The sequence below is a fragment of the Tupaia chinensis genome, unplaced genomic scaffold (assembly GCF_000334495.1).
Source record: "Tupaia chinensis unplaced genomic scaffold, TupChi_1.0 Scaffold000381_1, whole genome shotgun sequence".
Classification (NCBI taxonomy): Eukaryota; Metazoa; Chordata; class Mammalia; order Scandentia; family Tupaiidae; genus Tupaia; species Tupaia belangeri.
Genome location: NW_006159883.1, coordinates 2,773,624 through 2,795,556, shown reverse-complemented (window position 1 = coordinate 2,795,556; position 21,933 = coordinate 2,773,624). Strand labels below are relative to the sequence as shown.

General features: G+C 34.8%; 1 protein-coding gene across 1 annotated transcript in view; it reads left to right on the top strand.

The window, feature by feature from the left end:
• XIRP2 (xin actin binding repeat containing 2) overlaps positions 1 to 21,933 on the top strand; it is a 49,229-nt gene that overhangs the window by 20,729 nt on the left and 6,567 nt on the right. The window contains exons 3-6 of the mRNA XM_014589794.1: positions 8,157 to 8,267; positions 8,852 to 8,924; positions 9,665 to 9,798; positions 11,063 to 20,423. Coding sequence (XP_014445280.1) covers positions 8,157 to 8,267; positions 8,852 to 8,924; positions 9,665 to 9,798; positions 11,063 to 20,423 — 9,679 coding nt within the window. The remainder of the gene's footprint in view (positions 1 to 8,156; positions 8,268 to 8,851; positions 8,925 to 9,664; positions 9,799 to 11,062; positions 20,424 to 21,933) is intronic.

Below are 21,933 nucleotides of genomic sequence, written 5' to 3'. Positions count from 1 at the left end.
ATGTGAGGAGTTAAATGGGTCAGAAGTTCTAAGGTAGAAAGGACTTTGACTCAAGACATAATTAAATAGCATTAGATAGCATTGGCAGGACTTAGAAATCCATTGTATATTGCTGAGAAAGGGATGATAATGAGGAAGTATAATTTTTTTTTCTATTTGTATTACCATAATTGGCATAAAATACATGTTACCTTCAGTTTTATTTTTCTTTAAAATGTTTCCATTCATTTTTCAAGTTTTGTATTTGCAATTTCACTGTTCTTTAAGACTTTAAGTCTCAGTCTTTTTTTCTTGTACTTTTATGTTTATTTATATCCTAGTGCCTCTTTGGTTTTAAGATGCTTTGTGTCTATGTTGGATCAAAATATTATATACATATATATATTATGTTTTTAACATAATGTACATAAAACTTCTAAAAGGCATTTTTTAGTACAAATTATATGTTTTTATGCAAGTGGCTTTTTAAGTTTGTCAAATAAATATTGTTATTTATGTAACTAAAATGTTGGATGACCCAGTTGAGAGTACATGTTTTATATGTTCTCTCTGAGTCTTCAGCATTTTTGGACTCTGGGATATGACTCTATAAATAATAGTTTTATAAAGGAGAGTACAGTCAGAACTCTAGCAGTTACAGTTGGCATTGCTTATTTAGAATCCTCCCTTTTGGAAGGCAAACATTTTTATTTTTAAACTAAGTATTTTATTAAAAATAGGATTTTATAGCTAAATATGACCAAAGCATAATTATTTCAAATCAAGAAAGTTGAAATTAACTGAATAACACTTCTCTCAGAAATCTATGCAATAAACCTGCATAATTCATGCATTTGTACATAATATAGAATTCTTATCTCAAGGAAATTTTAAGCTAACTAAATTTTTTATTGAATTAAATGTGTATGTATATATTCATTTAAATATATGTGTGTATATTTAAAGATATGAATATATATATGGAGAGAGAGAGAGATCACAGAAATTCACTAAAACAATTCTGACAGTACCTAGCACAATGCCTTGGGGGTAGCCGATGTTCAATAACTGTTGTTTGAATAAATAATTGCATAGGTAAAGTTCTAAAAGGTCACTCAAAATATTCAGTCTCTAATTTACAGGGAACTGTAAATTAAAACCACAATGGATAGCGTTTAACCCAAGTTGGAACAGGACCAAAAAAATAAAGAATGACAAGTGCTGGTGAGGCTATGGTAAAAGGGAACTCTTTTACAGTGTTGGTGGGAATGTAAATTAGTACAACCTCTGTGGAAAATAATATGGAGGCTCCTCAAAAACCAACAAATAGAGCTAAATGTAACCCAATAATCTCACTCCTTGGTATTTAACCAAAGGATAGGAAACCAGAAAGACACTTGAACATCCATGTTTATTGTAGCATTATTCACAACTGTTAGGACATGGCATCAACTTAAGTGTCCAAGAACTAATGACTGGGTTGAAAAACTATGGCACATATATACTATGGAATATTACTCAGCTGTAATAAACAATGAGACCCTGTTGTTTGATTCTAAGTGGATGAATATAGAAGACTTACTGTTGAATAAAGTGAGCCTTTGAAAGAGACACATTGTATATCTCCACTTAATACATAAAGAATGTTTGCAGTCTATATCATAAATGGAAAGGTCTGAAGATATGATAGTGAAAAGAGTAAGTGCAGATTCTAGGAAGTGATTGGGAGGAGAGTGGATGGTAAAGAGTAGGTCATGGACGGTGGGCAGGAGGGGCAAAAGAAACATTTAACAGACAAAATAATGTTAAGTTCTCTGTTGAAAAAAATACATTCTGTAATTTTTGCTTATAAAAAATACTATAAAAAACTATTTTCGAAGTCACTCACATTTAAGAACTCAGTGTTTTCAAAAGAAAAGTCATTACCTTAATAACTTTTGAGTGTTTTGCATTATCAGTCTTTTGAGATTCAATAATCCAGCTAGTGCACTCCCTTTCTTGAGGAAAGAATACTATTAAATCAATCAAAACTATAGGCTTCACTTTCAAATATACCGAGTCATGCAAAAAATTAAAAATGGAATTATCTTGACCCTTACTTTCACTTTGTGTGTCTGTGTGTGTGTGTGTGTGTGTGTGTGTGTGTGTGTGTGTAGGGTTTTTTGCTAGAGGGAATGTGCACTCACCAGAGAGACAGAGAGAGACAGAGACATAGAGAGTGAGAAATCACCCCCATACACACCCCCAATGTGATGGCCACACTGCAATCCCTTTCTCCTCCATTCTCCTCTAGGAGGTCTTGGGCACATATGCACATGCACCCAGTGTGATGTTTAAGCCACCAGGCCTGGGACTCTAACCATGGTTGACTACATGGTTAGGCCCAGTGACCTAACCATTACGTCATCTGCTGGTCCTCGCTTCATGTGATTTTTTCCCCTATCTTTCCTATTTTCATATTTATGATTATCTTTCATTGTAATCATAAATATCTGAACTTAGCTTTTCAACATAGTGAATCAGTCTCATGCATTCTACTGCTATTTCTACATGATACTTGACAACATGTCAGATTCATCAACTCAACGTCTAATCACAATTCACTAAACAATGAACGTACAAACTAGTTGTGTAGTATCATGAATATATTTTTATAAAAAGGGGATTTTAAAATATATACGCCTATTTTAAAAGGCAAATGCAATATCAAGAGGCCTCCTTCTGCATTTTATAAGTAGTCGGCACATTATTATTATAAACATCAATTCTGGTAACCCCACCTACCAATTATCAAAATATCCAGCATCAGAGACTGTCAGCTAAAATACAAAACCGTTAGACTATGTGGCAAATTTTTAAATCCTAATTTTTCTAAAGTTTTCCTCTTTATTTATTTCATGAGAGAGAGAAAGAGACAGAGAGATAGCTACTGCCAAGAGTGTCTTAATAGCACAATTCACCCCCTTGTCTCAGTCAGCTCAGATCATGGGCATTCACACATGCCTGGCATGTGTAAGGAGATTCTGGGACAAAATCTTCCCCGTATGAGTCCAGTTGGATACTACCATACCACCACCTGGCCTCTAGAATCTCAGTTTTTTGTTTGTTTGTTTGCTTGGTTGGTTTTTTGAGAGGTTTTTGCTATAGGGCGCATGTGCTCGCCAGACAGACACACAGAGACAAAGAGATAGAAAGCAAGAAATCGCCCCCCAAGGGGGATGGTCACGCCGCAATCCCTTCTCCTCCATTCTCCTCTCGGGATCTTGGGCATGCACACACACACGCCTGGTGTGAGTTTTAAGCCACAGGGTCCAGGATACAAACTGAAGTCGACTACATGGAAGTCCAGCAACATAGCCATTACGCTAACTGCTGGTCCCAAGAATCTCAGGTTTTTTTTTTTTTTAATTATTTATTTATTTATTTATTTTTGGGAGAGGTTTTTGCTATAGGGCGCCTGCGCTCGCCAGACAGAGACAGACAGAAAGCGAGAAATCCCCCCCCCAGGGGGAATGGCCATGCCACAATCCCTTCTCCTCCATTCTCCGGTTCCTAGAATCTCAATTTTTAAAGCAGGTTAAAAATCGTAATTTTTCACACTCCTAGAAAAACCATGACTGTTTTGCTATGTGTTCACTTCTTGACATTTTTTTGGACTCCTAATGTGTAGAAGCTAATCACTGGGATTTGAAAATACATATGATAGAATCCAGTTCAGTAAATAGGAAGGGTCACATTAGCAAATGATGACTGTCCAATGTCATAAATAGATAACAGAGATGTGTACTGATAACCATAGGAATAGAAAAAAATTTTTAAAAAAAGAAAAGAAAATAATACCTAGCCTTAAACAGAGAAGTTAGAAAGTTTTCAAAGAGAAAAGAATTTTTGAGACAAATTCTCAAGAGTATAGTTAATATGGAAAAATATTTACATAAAGTTCAAACCCAGAGGATGTCAGTTTGTATTTTTTAATATTTTAGGTTAAAATTTTTAAATGTAAAGAGCAAAACACAGGGCAAAAGAAAATACACTTGAGTTTAGCACATCTAAACCCAAACAAATATATCAACCACATTTTTTAATACTCATCACTTAGAAGAAAGAACTAATAATTCTTTAAAACCTTCACCAATGACATTTTTGTAAGATAAAGGCATGTTTTGGTGTTATGTCTGTGTATTTGGGTCTGTATGACAAACATGTAGATAATAATAACTCTCTAGTTTTATTTAAAACAATGTTTTTGTGGGTAAACTTGGTAAATTATTGTCATTGAGAAGGAACCTGTGTTTTTCTCACTCCAGTGAGGCTGCTAGTTTAGTTTAGAATCTACTATTCAGTCAGTTTTTTCATATATATTATTTATTTATTTTTATTTAGGGGATACTTCTGAATCATAATACTGGTGAATCACCATAAAAATAATTCTTTTTTTTTCTCATATGCTAAATAATTTTTTAAAATTATGTTGTTGAACTTTATTTATTTTATTATTTTTTTTTAATTTGACCAGAGATGGACAGAGAGAGGAAGAGAGAGAAAGTAAGAAGACAAGACACTAGGTCCAGGAACTGCATTTGACCATGTGAGAGTCCAGCACCCTTAACCATCACGCCATGTGTTGACCTCGCTAAATGATTTTTATTGGTGAATATTTAAAGTGTTTTTTCCTATAATGACAATGACAGGTAGGCAAATATGAACTCTTGTACTAGAGAAATTTTCTTAGAAAATCTGTTTGTCAGTGATAGATTGTTCTGTAATGTACTTAGCTAATATATGAACTGACATCAGATTAATGTGAGCTTTGCAAACATCATAATACTGTTGTAATATTGTGTTGTATTTTTCTTTTGACTCCCAGTTTAGAACATATATATCATTAAATTTTTCTTCTTTTAATGGTTGTATGAAATAAAAATAACAAGTTTAAGTATGACTTAGTTCTTTATCCAAGATTACAATATATCTAGTAAAGGAGAGAGTTAATACCAATCCCTCATTCCCAGCTACTGGTTAAACTTGGAGGATTAAACCTGTGAACAAAACAGCATCTTGTCTTTCGCAGCCTGGTCTATATTTGAATTTAATTTTCAGAAGCCAATTTCATGAGTCATTTCATGTGAATTTATGTATGCTGCTCTGACTAGAATTATTTATTACATTTTATTTGTGTAATTTGATTTCTGACTGAGCATGATGATGATCCATCCTTTTACCTAACCCCACACTCTGAAGACACTAACAGTAGGAAAAAAGAAAGTCAGATTTAAAATCCAAACTAAACTACTTGCAAAATATGAAATAGTAAATGATGGAAACAAAATATTAGAATATTGTAAGACAGATTTTATGTAGGTTACAGCAATGAAGGGACAGTAAAACTGATGCATTGATGCTAACATACTAAACTAATGTAGCAATTACAGATATATCCAGTAATAGCACATAAATGTCGAAGTAGAAACTTACAATTTTATACAAAATTTATGTACACTTACACTGTTTATATTGTGTCATGTCAAGAAATACATTTAGAGATGATAGCCATGGATTGTTTTTATTTAAGGAGTTGTACGTTTTAACTAGAAAGTGTTTGCTCCTAAAAGAACTTTTAAAATATATGTCAGAAATACATTTACTTAGGGCCAGCAGGTGGCATGGTGGTCAAGGTTAGATTCCCACATGGCTTACCATAGTTCAAATCCCAGAACCAGTAACTTGAAAATCATGCCATTGACATGTGTGTGTGTGCCCAAAATCCCAGTAGGAGAATGGAGCAGAAGGGATTGTTGCATGGCCATCTCTCTGAGAGAGGGAGGGTTATTTCTCACTTCCCTCTCTCTGTCTCTCTCTGCCTCTCTCCAGTGAGCAGACATGTTATATGAAAAAAAAAATAAAAGTTTAATTATAGTTTTTCTACTTCAAATAGTTTGCATTTGTTTTTCTCAACATATTGACTGGTTCTATCACTATTCTTCCACACATGTTATATGACAAAAAAAAATAAAATAAAAGTTTAATTATAGTTTTTCTACTTCAAATAGTTTGCATTTGTTTTTCTCAACATATTGACTGGTTCTATCACTATTCTTCCAGTGTGATGATTGGTGGCGGGTATCAGAAACTCAAATTTCTATGAGTATCAGACAGTTTTTGTTTTGTTTTCATGTAAAAGTGATGTTAAATATTAGCGAGCAATGGGGAGAATGACCAGTTGCAAGTATATTTCCCAGTGAAAAAGGCTGGCCCTGCTTTGCCTCAATCAGATACTTCCATGTTACAACCCAGTGCTATCATATCTTGAGAGTTTTCAAAGGCAGGAAGAACTTTTAAATTTTTGTGTTAACTAATCCAAAACTTTAAAATATTTGTGCGGCCAGATAAAACATGTCTTTTGGCCATAGTTGGTAGATCTCTAAGCAGAGACGTGATTATTCAGAAATGATCATGGTGCCCCTTAATGAAGACCTAGTTCTTGTCAGGCTTTCCTGTCCTTTGCTATTTATTTCACTCTCTTTAATCCTATTTCTCAATGGGTGCATAAGAAAGCCATAGAAACATTTTCATTATATTCCTATGGATGGAAAAATTGTCACAAGTATAAAGAGTTGTCATTTGTGTCTGTTTGTTTTTTTCTATCTGCAGCCTAAAATGCTTTGTATTGTTCCTTCCAGCATAATGCTACTGACTTCCTTAAATAAACTTTGATTACATACATCATCTTGTTATAAGGAATTCTGGATCTTCAAACTTTAAAAAAAAAAGTACTGATTATTTCTTTTCTGTGTTCCCTCCTGAGAACATAACGTATTGGTCTATCTTCAGTTTTAGTACCATCCTGGCAAATAAAAGTTTGAATGGAATTAATTTATTAATGGAAGTTTGTTATTTTATTCATTAATTCATTTCTCATTCATTCATTATATACACTTTTCCTTAGCAAAAACTGTGAGTCAAGCATGTTATCAAATATCATTTGATATTTGTAGATCATTAACTAGGTCTGGGAAACCATTCTGTTTGGAAAAGAAAACTACAGTGGTATTCAATTTATGAGATATAACATACATGTTAATGTATCAGCACACATTTTACCTTTGGTTATGTATTTATGTTTGGAGTATCATTTTCTGAATTGTTCCTAGAATAGTATAATATTAAACTATACAAGGGAACTTGTATAGTAAACTACTTCATCATATCAATAAATCAATCATGTACTTGATTTATATTCTGAAAGAATCATATTCTGTAGTAAAAGCAGGGTTGGGTCACCAAAATTAATAGGAGCCCTGAGTTTCAGTTCAGTTACAGTTGCCTATGCTAACTTTAAAAATCAAAAGTAGCCCCATGTGTAAAAATAGGATTATACACACTGACATACTATGGCTTATTTATATAGGTTATATTTAATGGTTTTATTCTTCAACTTAATTCTTAAATGTCATCATACTGGATTGCCAATTTAAAGACAGAATGTCTTTGTAACATGAGAATGTGCTTATACAAAAAAAATATATTTCTTTGTAATCAAGGATTCATATTTTCTTTTTGAGGTTCATTTTTATCATACATGGTGCAAGATGTCTCATTAGCATTTTTAATGTTCACTAAAGGTAGAATAATTGCCTTTAGAGATATCTCTTTCCCAATTCCTTGAAGATGTGAATATGTTGAATTACAAGGCAAAAGGGAAATAAGATTGCAGGTGGGATTAAAGCTACTAATCAGTGGGTTTTAAGACAGGGTTGTAGGCCCAGACTATCTGACTTGGTCCAACATGATCACAAAGTCCATAAAAATGGAAGAGAAGATCAGAAAGAAGGTCTCAGCTTAATACAGGAGTGGGCCATGAACCTGGGAAAGTGGGCAACCTCTATCAGCTACAAAAGGCAAAGAAATGGAGTGTCCTCTATCTTCTGCAGAAATGCATATCTTCTGATACCTGCCAACTCCTAGTGAGACCCATTCAGGACTTAAATTCAAAATAATATGATTATACTGTTTTACATCACTAAATCTGTGGTAATCTGATAAAGCAACCAAATGAGCAAATACACTAAGAAAGTTTTGCTTTTCAGAATCTTCTGTTACCTAAATAGCATTAACTTAAAAAGTTCAAATTTTCAGACTTTTCTTAAGGCACTGTCTACCTGTTTGTTTGTTTTTAGGAGATAATCCATAGTAGCCAGGTGGACATTTCAAGGAGCAGTGAGGAAATGGCAAGAAGTGAACAAGAAGTTTCTAAAGCACAAGAAATAGATGTACTTGGAACAGAAATGGTAACTACTTAGAAAGACAATGCATTCCAAACAGTTTCCGTAACTATGTGGACATTCTGACATTGTCCTAAGCATTTGCATTTATTGTCTTTTATGTATCTAATATCAATACATATATTAGTGCCTATATTCCCACTTTCGAGTTGAAATTATTTTTAAAGTAGTATAGGCACCTTAAAAATATAATTGCACTGGGACCAGCAAATGGTATAATGGCTATGTTGATAGATTCCCCATGTAGTTGACCAAGGTTTGAGTTCCGGACACGGTGGCTTAAACTCATGCTGGGCACGTGTGCATGCATGCTCAAGATCTCAAGAGGAGAATGGAGGAGATGGGATTGCGGTGTGGCCATCCCCCTTGGGGTGTATATATATATTTGCACTTAGGTGTGTCCATTCAAATATGTTATACTATAACATGAGTCTATGATTTAAAATAAATGATAAAGGCTTAATTGGAATCTCAATGTGAAAATCTTGGATGAAAATCACTATAAAATTCAAAATATTATTTATATTACTGAAATAATTATTTCATAAATAAATTGTTTTTGTTTTTTTCAAATATTCTTTAAAATACAGGTCTCTCATGTGGAAAAGCACACCAAGGAAATAAACCAAGCTTCTCAGTTCCATCAGTATGTTCAAGAAACAGGTAAGGTTCTGATAGACCCCAATATATATATATATTTCCCTATTGAAGTGTTTGAGTTTGAATGGAGGACTTCCAAAACACAGACAACTTCACTGGGTAACTTTAGTAACCATGACTCATGGTTCCAAATAGGGCTGAGTAGTGTTTCCACATATAATTAGGTTTTGCCTGTGGTAGTAAGTGCAATAAGTTTCTAAAATAGTGCATTGCCTATCAGTCCTATGATGCATCCTAAACCCAAAAGGTGATAAGCTAGCCACCTCTGAATTCTTTGTTGGCTTAGGAACCTGGAATAAAACTCAATGTTTATCAAGCTCCCTGAACATGGAATTACTGTTTAAATTGAATTAATTTCAACAGCATATTTTAGCACTATTAAGTCTAGCTCTCCAACCAATATCCAGTAAGAAGACCATAGACAAATTTGTGCAAATTTTCATGAGAGAAAACACTGTTTGTCTTGCCTATAAAAGGGGAATATGTCTTGCTTCTCTTCACCTAAAGGAGAAGATTTATACTAATTAGACTAAAACATTACTTGACCAAATCATTATTGTAATCTATATTTCCCTTCTATATTTCTACCTATATTCCTACCTAGATTACACTATAATGAAATAGTGCTATATTTGACTCTTTATTTAGCTTATATTGTGAGAAGGTTCCCATGACATTACAAAATTTCCCAAGCATAGTTTTTATTAATTCCATAGTATCTCCAGTACTCTTTTCTGTTCTAGTCATTGATACACCTGAGGATGGAGAGATTCCAAAGGTTTCAACTAAGTATTTAAAAGAGCAATTTGAAAAGCCTGCCCAGGAAAAGATCCTTTTCTCTGACAATGAAATGACAACTCCAGCTAAGCAGATTAAGGTAAGGTAACTTCTCTACATGGGAACACATTAAGTGTTAAACTAGGCTTAAATGCTAAACATTTTTTAATTGTTGAATATTTGAGGTGACTTTTCAAAAAAGTATACCTAGAACCAGCACTTACTCAGTTCCATCAGGAAAATATTGATCTACATGAGAAAAGAGATGAGTAAAACTTTTCTCATTAGAGAAAATGAAGAAAAACTTATGTGTATTCTAAAATCTAATTATTAACCTTAAAGTAATTAAGTCTACTTTAAATACAAGGTGCTTATTCTGTGTTGTATAAATTATCAAAGAAAACAAAAACCTGCCATATACTCTATGACTTTTACTATTTAGATTGTTCTGATAGCACATTAAGTAAAGGGATAAAAAAAATCAAGATTATATGTAAGTGTTAAAATATGGAACAGATGCTTGAATATGGGCTATAACTTTACAAGTAAAAATGATTATAGAAAAGGTAGTAACAAACCTTGAGTATCATTCCTAAAAAGGTCTTTAAATGAAGAATATCACCGGTTTTTTCCAATGGGGGAGTCAGAGCAGGATCTTGCTTCACTTGTTTGAGGGGCAATGCCTAGGAAACCTCTACTGCTACCCTCATCTTTATAAGATTTGATTTTCTCTCCCCCAAAGATTGAAGGTGGACATGAAGAGACTTTAAGATCATCATCAGTTGTGGGTACATCTTCCACTTCTAACACTTCAACCAGCCAGAGAAAGGAAACATCAGCCACAAGATATAGTGATCACAGGGTCACTTCCTCAACTCTGAAAAGAGATGAGTAAAACTTTTCTCATTAGAGAAAATGAAGAAAAACTTATGTGTATTCTAAAATCTAATTATTAACCTTTAAGTAATTAAGTCTACTTTAAATACAAGGTGCTTATTCTGTGTTGTATAAATTATCAAAGAAAACAAAAACCTGCCATATACTCTATGACTTTTACTATTTAGATTGTTCTGATAGCACATTAAGTAAAGGGATAAAAAAAATCAAGATTATATGTAAGTGTTAAAATATGGAACAGATGCTTGAATATGGGCTATAACTTTACAAGTAAAAATGATTATAGAAAAGGTAGTAACAAACCTTGAGTATCATTCCTAAAAAGGTCTTTAAATGAAGAATATCACCGGTTTTTTCCAATGGGGGAGTCAGAGCAGGATCTTGCTTCACTTGTTTGAGGGGCAATGCCTAGGAAACCTCTACTGCTACCCTCATCTTTATAAGATTTGATTTTCTCTCCCCCAAAGATTGAAGGTGGACATGAAGAGACTTTAAGATCATCATCAGTTGTGGGTACATCTTCCACTTCTTACACTTCAACCAGCCAGAGAAAGGAAACATCAGCCACAAGATATAGTGATCACAGGGTCACTTCCTCAACTCTGGCACAAGTAAATGCCACTCTTTCAGGAAAAATGGAAGAATTTCCTCCTCCACCACCTGATATACTTCAGACTCCAATAGATGTGACAGCATTTTCCCAGTCCCCTGAACTCCCCAGCCCTCCTAGAGGACTACCAGTCCCCAAAGATGTATATTCTAAGCAAAGAAATTTATATGAATTAAATCGTTTATATAAACACATCCATCCTGAGTTAAGAAAAAACTTAGAAAAAGATTACATAAGTGAGGTTTCTGAGATTGTTTCTAGTCAGATGAACTCAGGGAGCTTAGTTTCAGCAGATGTGCAGCAAGCTCGTTATGTTTTTGAAAATTCAAATGACAATTCTCACAAAGACCTGACTTCAGAAAGAGAACACTTAGAATGGGATGAAATTCTGAAGGGAGAGGTGCAGTCCATTAGATGGATCTTTGAGAATCAGCCACTAGATGCTATCAACAATGGCTCTCCTGAAGTAGGGGACATTTCCAGGGGCATTGCTGATCAAGAAATAATTGTTGGTGGTGATGTGAAATATACCACATGGATGTTTGAAACCCAGCCCATAGATACACTTGGAGTTCATTCTTCTAGCACTGAAGAAAATGCTGACAAAATTCCTGAACTAGCCAGAGGAGATGTCAGTACAGCCCGGTGGATGTTCGAAACAAGGCCATTAGATTCAATGAATAAAATGTATGAAAGTCAAGAAGAATCAGCTGTAACTTTTGTTAAGGACATAACTGGAGGGGATGTCAAAACTGTGAGATACATGTTTGAAACTCAACATCTGGATCAACTTGGACCACTTCATTCAGTGGATGAGGTTCAGTTACTGCAACTCAGATCTGAGCTCAAAGAAATTAAGGGAAATGTTAAGCGAAGTATAAAACGTTTTGAAACTCAACCATTATATGTTATTAGAGATGGTTTGGGTCAAATACTAGAAATTAAAACTGTCCAGAGAGAAGATATTGAAAAAGGGGATGTCAAGACTGCACGCTGGATGTTTGAAACACAGCCCTTAGACACAATTAACAAGGATATCACAGAAATTAAAATTGTTCGTGGCATATCCATGGAAGAAAATGTCAAAGGTGGAGTGAGTAGGGCAAAATGGTTATTTGAAACTCAACCTTTGGAGAAGATCAAAGACGAGTTAGAAGAGGTTATTATTGAAAAGGAAACAATAATAGGTACAGATGTCTCCAGAAAGTGTTGGATGTTTGAAACACAGCCATTAGATATTCTTAAAGAAGATTCTGATACAGATACTCTACCACCTAAAGAGATACTAGGGGGTGATGTACAAACTACTAAGCATCTATTTGAAACACTTCCAATAGAAGCTTTAAAAGACAGTCCCGATGTAGGGAAGCTTCAAAAAATCACTGCCTCTGAAGAAGAAAAGGGGGATGTGCGACACCAAAAATGGATTTTTGAAACCCAACCTTTGGAAAATATTAGAGATGATAAAAAGGAGTACACACGAACAGTGAAGCTTGAAGAAATTGACAAAGGAGATGTAAGAAATTACACACATATCTTTGAATCAAACAATTTAATTAAATTTGATACATCACATAAAATTGAAGTGGAAGGAGTCACAAGAGGTGCCGTAGAATTAAATAAATCTCTCTTTGAGACAACACCACTGTATGCCATTCAAGATCACCTTGGGAAGTATCATCAAGTAAAGACAGTTCAGCAAGAAGAAATCCTAAGAGGTGATGTAAGAAGTTGTAGGTGGCTTTTTGAAACAAGACCCATTGACCAGTTTGATGAAAGCATTCATAAATTTCAGATAATTAGAGGGATATCTGCACAAGAAATACAGACTGGAAATGTGAAATCTGCTAAATGGTTGTTTGAAACGCAACCACTTGATTCAATTAAATATTTTAGTAATGTGGAAGACATAGAAAGTAAAACTGAACAAGCTACAGATATTGTTAAAGGGGATGTCAAAACCTGTAAATGGCTTTTTGAAACTCAACCAATGGAGTCTCTTTATGAGAAAGTTTCTTTAAAGACTGACTGTGAAGAAATTCATAAGGGAGATGTCAAAACCTGCACTTGGCTCTTTGAAACTCAATCACTTGATACCATAAAAGATGACTCTGAAACAACAGTCAAATCACAAACTGTAAAACAGGAGGAGATCCAAGGTGGAGATGTTCGTACAGCATGTTTTCTTTTTGAGACTGAAAATTTGGACAACATACAAGCAGAAGGGAAGGAAATCAAACCCGTGGAAATAGATATACAAGCTGGGGATGTCTCTAACATGAGGCACAAATTTGAAAATCAGTCCTTAGATTCTATAAGTTCTAGTTCAGAAGAAGTTTTGAAAAAAATCAAAACCCTAAAAACTGAAGATATTCAGAAAGGTGAAGTTTTAAAGTGTAGGTGGCTTTTTGAAAACCAACCAATTGATATGATTAAAGAAAGTCAAGAAGGTGATGAATTAGTTAAGACAGTGACAGACATACAAGGTGGGGATGTAAGGAAAAGGTGCTTTATTTTTGAGACTTTTTCTTTAGATAAGATTAAAGAAGAATCAGACTATATTGACACAAAGAAAACAGTTGCTGAAGAAATAATAAAGGGTGATGTAAAAAGCTATAGAATGCTCTTTGAAACACAGCCACTCTATGCAATTCAAGACCGAGAAGGTTACTATCATGAAGTGACAACAGTCAAAAAGGAAGAGGTAATTCATGGAGATGTACGAGGAACAAGGTGGCTTTTTGAAACAAAACCATTAGATTCAATTAATGAATCAGAAACTGTGTATGTTATCAAATCTGTCACACAAGAAGATATTCAGAAGGGAGATGTTAGCTCTGTCAGATACAGATTTGAAACTCAGCCACTTGATCAGATTTCAGAAGAATCCCATAAGATTGTGCCCACTGTTGACTATATTCAAGGTGGCAATGTGCAAACGAGTAAACAACTCTTTGAGTCTGAAAATTTGAATAAGAATAATTATATAAGAACAGTAAGTGTCAATGAAATACAAAAAGGCAATGTTAAAACATCTACCTGGCTATTTGAAACCCATACTATAGATGAGTTGAGAGGTGAAGAGTCTGAATATGAAAATATCAAGACTGTCACCCAGGAAGATGTGCAGAAAGGTGATGTTAAGCATGCAGTTTGGCTTTTTGAAAATCAGACTTTAGATTCTATTAAGGAAGTCGATGAAAGCATCATACAAATGACCAAGGAGGAAATTCCTCCTTCTGATGTTAAGACAACTACATGGCTTTTTGAAACAACACCCCTTCATAAATTTAATAAAAACAGAGTAGAGAAGGTAGAAATTATTGGCAAAAGCATTAAAGAAACCTTAGATGATCTCTACTCTCAAAAAGTTATTGAAGCTCCTGGCATCATCATTGAAGCTAATGAAGTTGGGGATGTTCGAATGGCAAAATACATGCTAATGAACCAAGCATCTCCCCAGATACAGAAAGAAGAAGTTATCAGGGCTGATCTTAGAAATATAATGGTGAACCTCCTTTCCAAAAGAGACTGTACAGAAAGAAATATTTCAGTTGGTGAAGATGAGAAGGGAAATGTTAATTTGACTAAAACTCAACTATTAAACAGATCAACTGAATTTCATGCTGAAAAAGAAGAGATTGTAAGAGGCGATGTACAACAAGCAATAAAAAACCTGTTCTCTGAGAAAAGATCTGCAAAGAAAGGCATTTTAATTCAAGAAGATGAAAAAGGAGATATTAACATGACTATCTATTGTCTTCTCCATGAAAATGCTAGTGACACAATTGAACGTGAAGAAGTAATAGGGGGTGATGTGAAACGTACCATTCATAATTTGTTGTCTTCAACATCAAACAATAAAATATGTGAAAAAGCTAAAATTGATGCCTCTGAAAGGGGAAATGTTCAGTTTTTCACAACTTGCATAGAAACTGGAGCTTTGGATTATCTCAAACAACTACAGATGGGGTCAAATGAAACACTAACAGCTAGAAAACAAGAACAGGAAGAAATAATTGGTGGGGATGTTGAGGGCACAAAACTGTTACTAAAGAAAAGGCAGTCTCAGGTTGAACGTACTGTTAATGAAGCTGACATCATCCCAGGAAACGTACATAATACAGTTAAGGTTTTTATGACAGAGCCTCAGAGTACATCTTGTAAGATTCACAAAGAAGAAATGATAAAAGGTGACTTGAAATCAACCCTAAATTCCCTTAGCCAGGCCATAAGTCAGAAAACATTGGCAAAAACAGAAGAAACTATAAAAGGAGAGATGCTAGCCACCCTCAAGTCACTTAAGGAATCAAGTCATCAATGGAAAGAATCTAAAAAGCCTGATGCCATCCCTGGTGATATTGAGCAAGCTATTGAATGCCTTGAAAAGGCTGCAAATACACGGACAGAAATCCTGAAAAAAGAGCTTATTCGAGAAGACCTTGAAACATCATTAAGGTCTTTGAAGGAAGCACAGAAAGGCTTCAAAGACGTAGATAAAAAAGAAGGTGTAATCAAACAAGATGTTCAAGCCATGATGGTAGGTTCCTTGGGCAAACAGAAAACAGACATTTGTCAGGTGGCTGTCCAGAAGAACAAAAAACACACTTTTCAGCCAAGACCAGGACCATTTGAGCCAACAGCCAGGTGGCAGGGGGAAACAGACACTCTTGATCAAACTACAGGCAAATTTCACCATGGAAATTTAATAAATGAAAGAACTGAGGTTAATCTTCCTAAAGGCCCCAAAGGTGCGGTAAAGATTGTCATAGATCGTGAACAAAACAACCATGCTCTGGAGAAAAGCTTCAGAAGAATGTCTAATTCACATCACAAAACTATTAAACATGTATTAGAATCAGAGGACAGGATGAGTGTTTATAGTGATACCTCAAGAGAACAGCATCTTCAAGATGACCATATGAGTAGACAGTTACCTTCAATTATGTCAGTTAATGAAAATCTAAAAACTGAAGAATCAGAGAGAGTGAGAGACCAGAGGAACGATGATGTCTTTAACTCCACCCAATCTGGTAGTAAAACAGTTATAAAACAACAGAGTCAAACCTCCAAACTGAAGAATGGTCACCAGAACACTGAACCTTTCCCTGTAATGAGTCAGAAAAAGAGCAGATCAACAAATACACAAAGCTCCGAGCCCAGTTTCACCCAGTGTCCAGTCAACATGCCAGTTGGAGAAACTTACAAAGTTACAGAGGACTTTCTGAAGCAAACTTTGTTAAAACAAGAAACACAGTATTCTAATAAGGAAATGAAGAAAAATAACATGAACTTTCAACCTCCATCTGTAGATCAAGACATATCCAATGTAACAGAAGTGAAAGTCTCTGAAAAAAGTCACAATAAATTCAAGGCAACTGACAAAAAGCAGAAGACTGATGTTTATCTGAAAAGCCAGGACTTTCTAATGAAGACAAATACTTCCACAGACTTAAAAATGGCAATGGAAAAGTCTTCTAATCCAATCTATGTTAACCCTGAGAATAATGTAAAAGAAAGTGAGTTTCCCCTTCCACCTCCATCTCCACCTCCTCCACCACCTTCTAATGCATCGTCTGAAATTGAATTTCCTCTTCCTCCTCCACCTCTTTTAATGATGATGCCTGAAAAAAACGGATTTTCTCCCGCACTGTCATCAGAAAAGATAAAGACTGAACTTCAAAGCTTCCCAAGCCTTCCTCTTCCTCCACCACCAGTAGATGAGAAATCTGAAAGAGACTGTCTATCAATGATTCTACCACCTCCCCTTCCTCCAACTCCATCTGAAAATTCAGCACATCTCCTTTCCTCCTCTACTCAAGAAAAGCACAGTGAAGCATTTATACAACAATATTCCCAGAAAGAAGCCTTAAGTTCTCAGCAAACTAATTCTCAGGCTAAAATTGTAACAGGAAAATCAGGAGTACGTTTGCCACCTCCCACACTCCCTAAACCCAAATTTCCCAAGCAAATAGAAGATAAAATGAGCCATCTTTCCCCGAACGTTGAATTGGAAAATTCCCTGTCAGATATGGAATGTAAAATTACTCCTTCAAAAGAGAATAAAAGGATTATGATGGTGACTAGCAGTGAACACACAGAGACAGAGCAGAACATAATCAGAAAAAGCCTTGATGAAAGAAAACAATTATCTATTGACTCTGCAAAGTCTCTCTTGCACACAATTCCAGAAACTTCAGCACCCAAGAAAAAACAGACAGTACCTCTCATAAAATCTCACTCATTTCCAGTGAGTTCAGAACCACAAAGTCCAAAACCTTATATGAGAAAATTTAAGACACCTTTAATGATTGCTGAAGAAAAATATAGACAACAAAGAGAAGAGCTTGAAAAACAGAAACAGGAGAGTTCTTGCTATAATATAGTCAAAACAGAAGGCCCAAGTCAAAACACAACAGAGTTAGAGAAGGAAATGCAATTGCAAAAGACAAGTGAGTTGGTTCTCCTACCTGGAATGAATTCAGAGCTCTCTGTGGCCCAAACCAAACCAGATTCTCAAAATGATGCTCAAGCACTAGATGTGTGCACTGATAACCAGCTCTCCACATCAGCAGTGACAGTGGCTGCCAAGAGGCTCAAACATGTTCTACATACCTCTGAAGATCAAAATAACATGAAAAAGGAAGTTTTACAGAGTTCAAGTGATATCATACAACCTAAGTCAGCTTTTGAAATTAAACAGAATCACCAAGAATGTACACAAAAAACACACCAGAAGTATCTAGAACAGTTGCACTTGCCCGAGAGCAAATCAGTTTCTTCAAGTTTTAAAGTTAAAACCATCAAGCTTCCAACCCTAGAACATACATTAAGTGAAACAGACCACAGCTACAAAAGCCACATAAAGCAATCTGAAGTTGATATTCAAACCATTACCAAACAACAGTGTCAAGAAACTGAGAAAACTGAAGCAAACATCAAATATAGTAATAAGCAACCTGTCACTGAAAAATATTATCAAATACCTAAGAAGGAGAGAAGAGTGACAATAAAAACACCTACAGAATTAACAGAGAAGAGCCATCAAGGTAAGCTCAAGATAGTTCCTGAGAAACAAAGAGAATTTAGGAAATCTGAGAGAGAAATATTTCTAGGAAGTGAAGAAAAAAAACAGGAATTATCAATGATTGGTCTAAAAGAAGAGGGATTAACAGTTGAAAGAAAACAGGAACATTTGAAAAGTAAGTCAACCCCAAAGGTAGTCGAGCAAAAGGTAATTGATACACATCTTGATTCACAGACTCAGAATTTTCATCAAACACAAATACAGACTTCTGAAAGTAAAGCTGAACATAAAAAACTGTCCCAGCTGTATAATAGTCTGCAAGAAGAAAAATGTCTTGGAGCCAAGGGCACACAACAGAAACAAGTCTTCTCTAATACCAAAGATTCAAAGCAAGAGATTACACAGAACAAATCTTTACTTTCCTCTGCGAAAGGATCCCAGCAGGATGATGGAAAATGTGCTGTAAATATATTGGAATTCTTGAGAAAACGTGAAGAACTACAACAGATTTTGTCTAGAATAAAACAGTTTGAATCAGAACCAAATAAAAATGGCCTTAAAACATTTCAAACACTGTTAAATATCACTCCAGTATGGCTGATAAGTGAAGAAAGAAGAGAATATGGAGTTCGCATTGCCATGGAGAATAATTTAGAAAAAGTCAAAGAAGAAATAACACATATTAAAATTCAAGCAGAGGAAATGCTTGTGTCCTGTGAAAATATAATTCAAACAGCCATGATATCCTCCCAAACAGGAAAGCAAGGAAATAAGTCTACTAACCTTAATGAAATATCATCAAAAGTATCTAATGTTAATATCAGCTCTAATAAAAATACTGAGCAGAAAGAAGATAAAATTGCAGAAGAAAAAACAGTGCACCACCAAGTAGCAACTCATCATGAAACAACTGCTGTTAATCATGCAAAAATTCATCAAGAAATTAAACTAGATAGTAGCAAAATTTCTTCTCCCTCTTTAAAGACACGCCCTCCATCACCTACTTTTATAACAATTGAGTCTACTGCCCGGCGATCAGAAACATCTAGTAAGGATGAGCCTTCTCAGTCCGCTACAAAGGACAGTTGGATTGAAACCCCACCAAGAAGGCCCATTTCACAGACATCTAGAATTCACAGAACAAACACCTCCCCTTCTCCACCTAGGAGTCGCTCTGAACAACTTGTCAAACTCAAAGACACTACTGCAAAGTTATCCAAAGGGACTATTCCATGTCCATCAGTAACCCCTGTTTCAGTTGTAGAAAAAAGGTCTGAAATCATCATGTCTCCTGCAACACTTCGTCGTCAGATTAAGATAGAGACCCGTGGAAGGAACTCTCCACCTACAATTACAATACCAGTAAACGTAAATCATGTTGCTACTGGTTCCTTCAGAGAATCTATGGAAGCTCAAGAGGAAGTTAGGAAAGTAGAGAAAACAGCAACTTATGTTCACAAAGATGGAGTGAACTCCACTAACTGCATAGTGCCTGATACTGAAAGTTATGATGCAGTTGAAATCACCCGCAAGGTTGCAGTGCCCTGCTTGTCAGAGCACATGCAGAGATATGAAGCAGCCAACCGAACTGTTCAAATGGCTAAAAATTTCATGAACGATGGTGAAAATGAAATAAACAGATGGTTCAGAGAATTTGAGGATGGTCCATTTTTTGATGCAAAGTCAAATAGAAGAGTTTATGCAAATGGGGAAGGAACCCATAATATCCAACAAGAAAGTCATACATTTTGTAAGGAGGAATTTGGATTAACAACTTTAGGAAACACTGGTTTTACAGGCTTTTCTCACAAACATCCTGGAGCAATGCAAGAAAAAATTCCTGTTAAACAGCCTAGAGTACACTCTGAAACACGATCTCTAAGTGAACATTTCTCAGGTATGGATGAATTTGAGAGTCGAATTGTTGGACCAAAGATGACAACTTCTTCATCACATAGCTCAGAGGCCAGCAAATCTGGCTTTGACTTCAAGCATGCGCCCCCAACCTATGAAGATGTCATTGCTGGCCATATTTTAGATATCTCTGATTCACCTAATGAGCTCAGGAGGAATTTTCAAAAGACATGGCAAGAGAGTGAACGAGTTTTTAAAAGTCTGGGATATGCAACTTCAGGTGCTTCTGCAACTGAGATGAATACTACCTTCCAAGAGGAATCTGCATTCATAAGTGGTAAATGAACTTGCAAAGTGTGAAAGATTAACCCATCTAAAGTCATGTTCCATAGCCAATATGGTTTGTAATTAAGACTGTGTGTGAATAACCAAACGAAACTACCTAAGCTAACAGCTTCCTCTCTATGCTTGTAACTTCTTTCAAAGGCATGTTTTTACTATTTTCTCCTTACAAAAGCATCTTGTATGATTCACCTGCACTGTGTGAAAATAACAAATATTCTTATATAAATTATTAAGACCTATATCTGTCAAAGTACATAAGACTTTGGATAATGTATTAGATATAATGATGGTTATTATGATAGTATTAATGATTATACATAACTATATATTTGTTAATAACTATAAAACAGCACATTACTATTCTTGCTAATTAAGTTATTTAATCTAATTTTTAGATGATATTAGATAGCATCCCTTGACCTAATATTGACATATGTTTAACTGCCAAACTTAAGTGGTCTTTACATTGAATTTGATACAACCTAATAATTCAAGAAACAATTTACACTCTTCTTATGTGCTTTAAATATTTTTATTGATCTGTATCCCTACGAAAGTGTAGGTGTGGAATTAAACCTTTTATATATTTAATTATTGTTATTGAGTTGGATAGAGTTAGTTCAGTGATGCTACATTTTTTTCTCGCAATTGATTTTTTCACCTTTCTGAAAACAAGCCTCAAGTGAGAGCTCAATTGATCCCATTCACAGATGAATATGGACTATACATTTCAAATTTTTATTATATTTGGAAAAAGGGAGATTTAGGCCAGATGAACCTAGCACTTTTTTTAAAACATCAGGGAACATCTAATTTCCTTTTATTTTCTCTCTTTTTTATAATTAATGAGGCTTCACTATAAAAGAATGAGTTATAATTAATGTTCATCATTAGTGTGGTCAGTTCCTTTATACAAATTGAAAGAAATAGCAAGCTTAAAAATGAAAACTACTGAAACTAATAATTATGCTGCTATCATATTTGCAACATATGTGTCTACTTTATCAGATTAATATGGCTTTTTAATGTGCTTTCTTCAGGAATAATTAAAAATATCTGTCTAATTAATTTCAGTTTCCATTATAGTAGCTGAAAATCACAATATATACAAAGAAAAAAGTTAAATACTGAAATGTGCTCCTCATGAGAACCAAATAAGCAAAGAAGAACTCTGAGTAGCCCAGATGCAGCATCTAAGTGTTGAAGTATATACATTTATTTTTTAAAAGAGCATATTTGCTTTTAATACAATTAATATGAAAGTTTAGCTATTCTCACAGTTCTGTTATAGGGATTGAAAGCAATAACACAGTAAAATCTCTGTGTTAGCTTTGACCCACTATACAAACACTAATTAATAACATAGCTATTATTGTTCATAGGGACTATGATTCACATGAAAGTAAGAGTGACTGAAGGCAAGAGAAGTAGAACTGTAAAAAGTAGACATGGAAACTCAAAAACTGTAAAATCTAAAGCCATTTAGACCAAGAACAAATGGC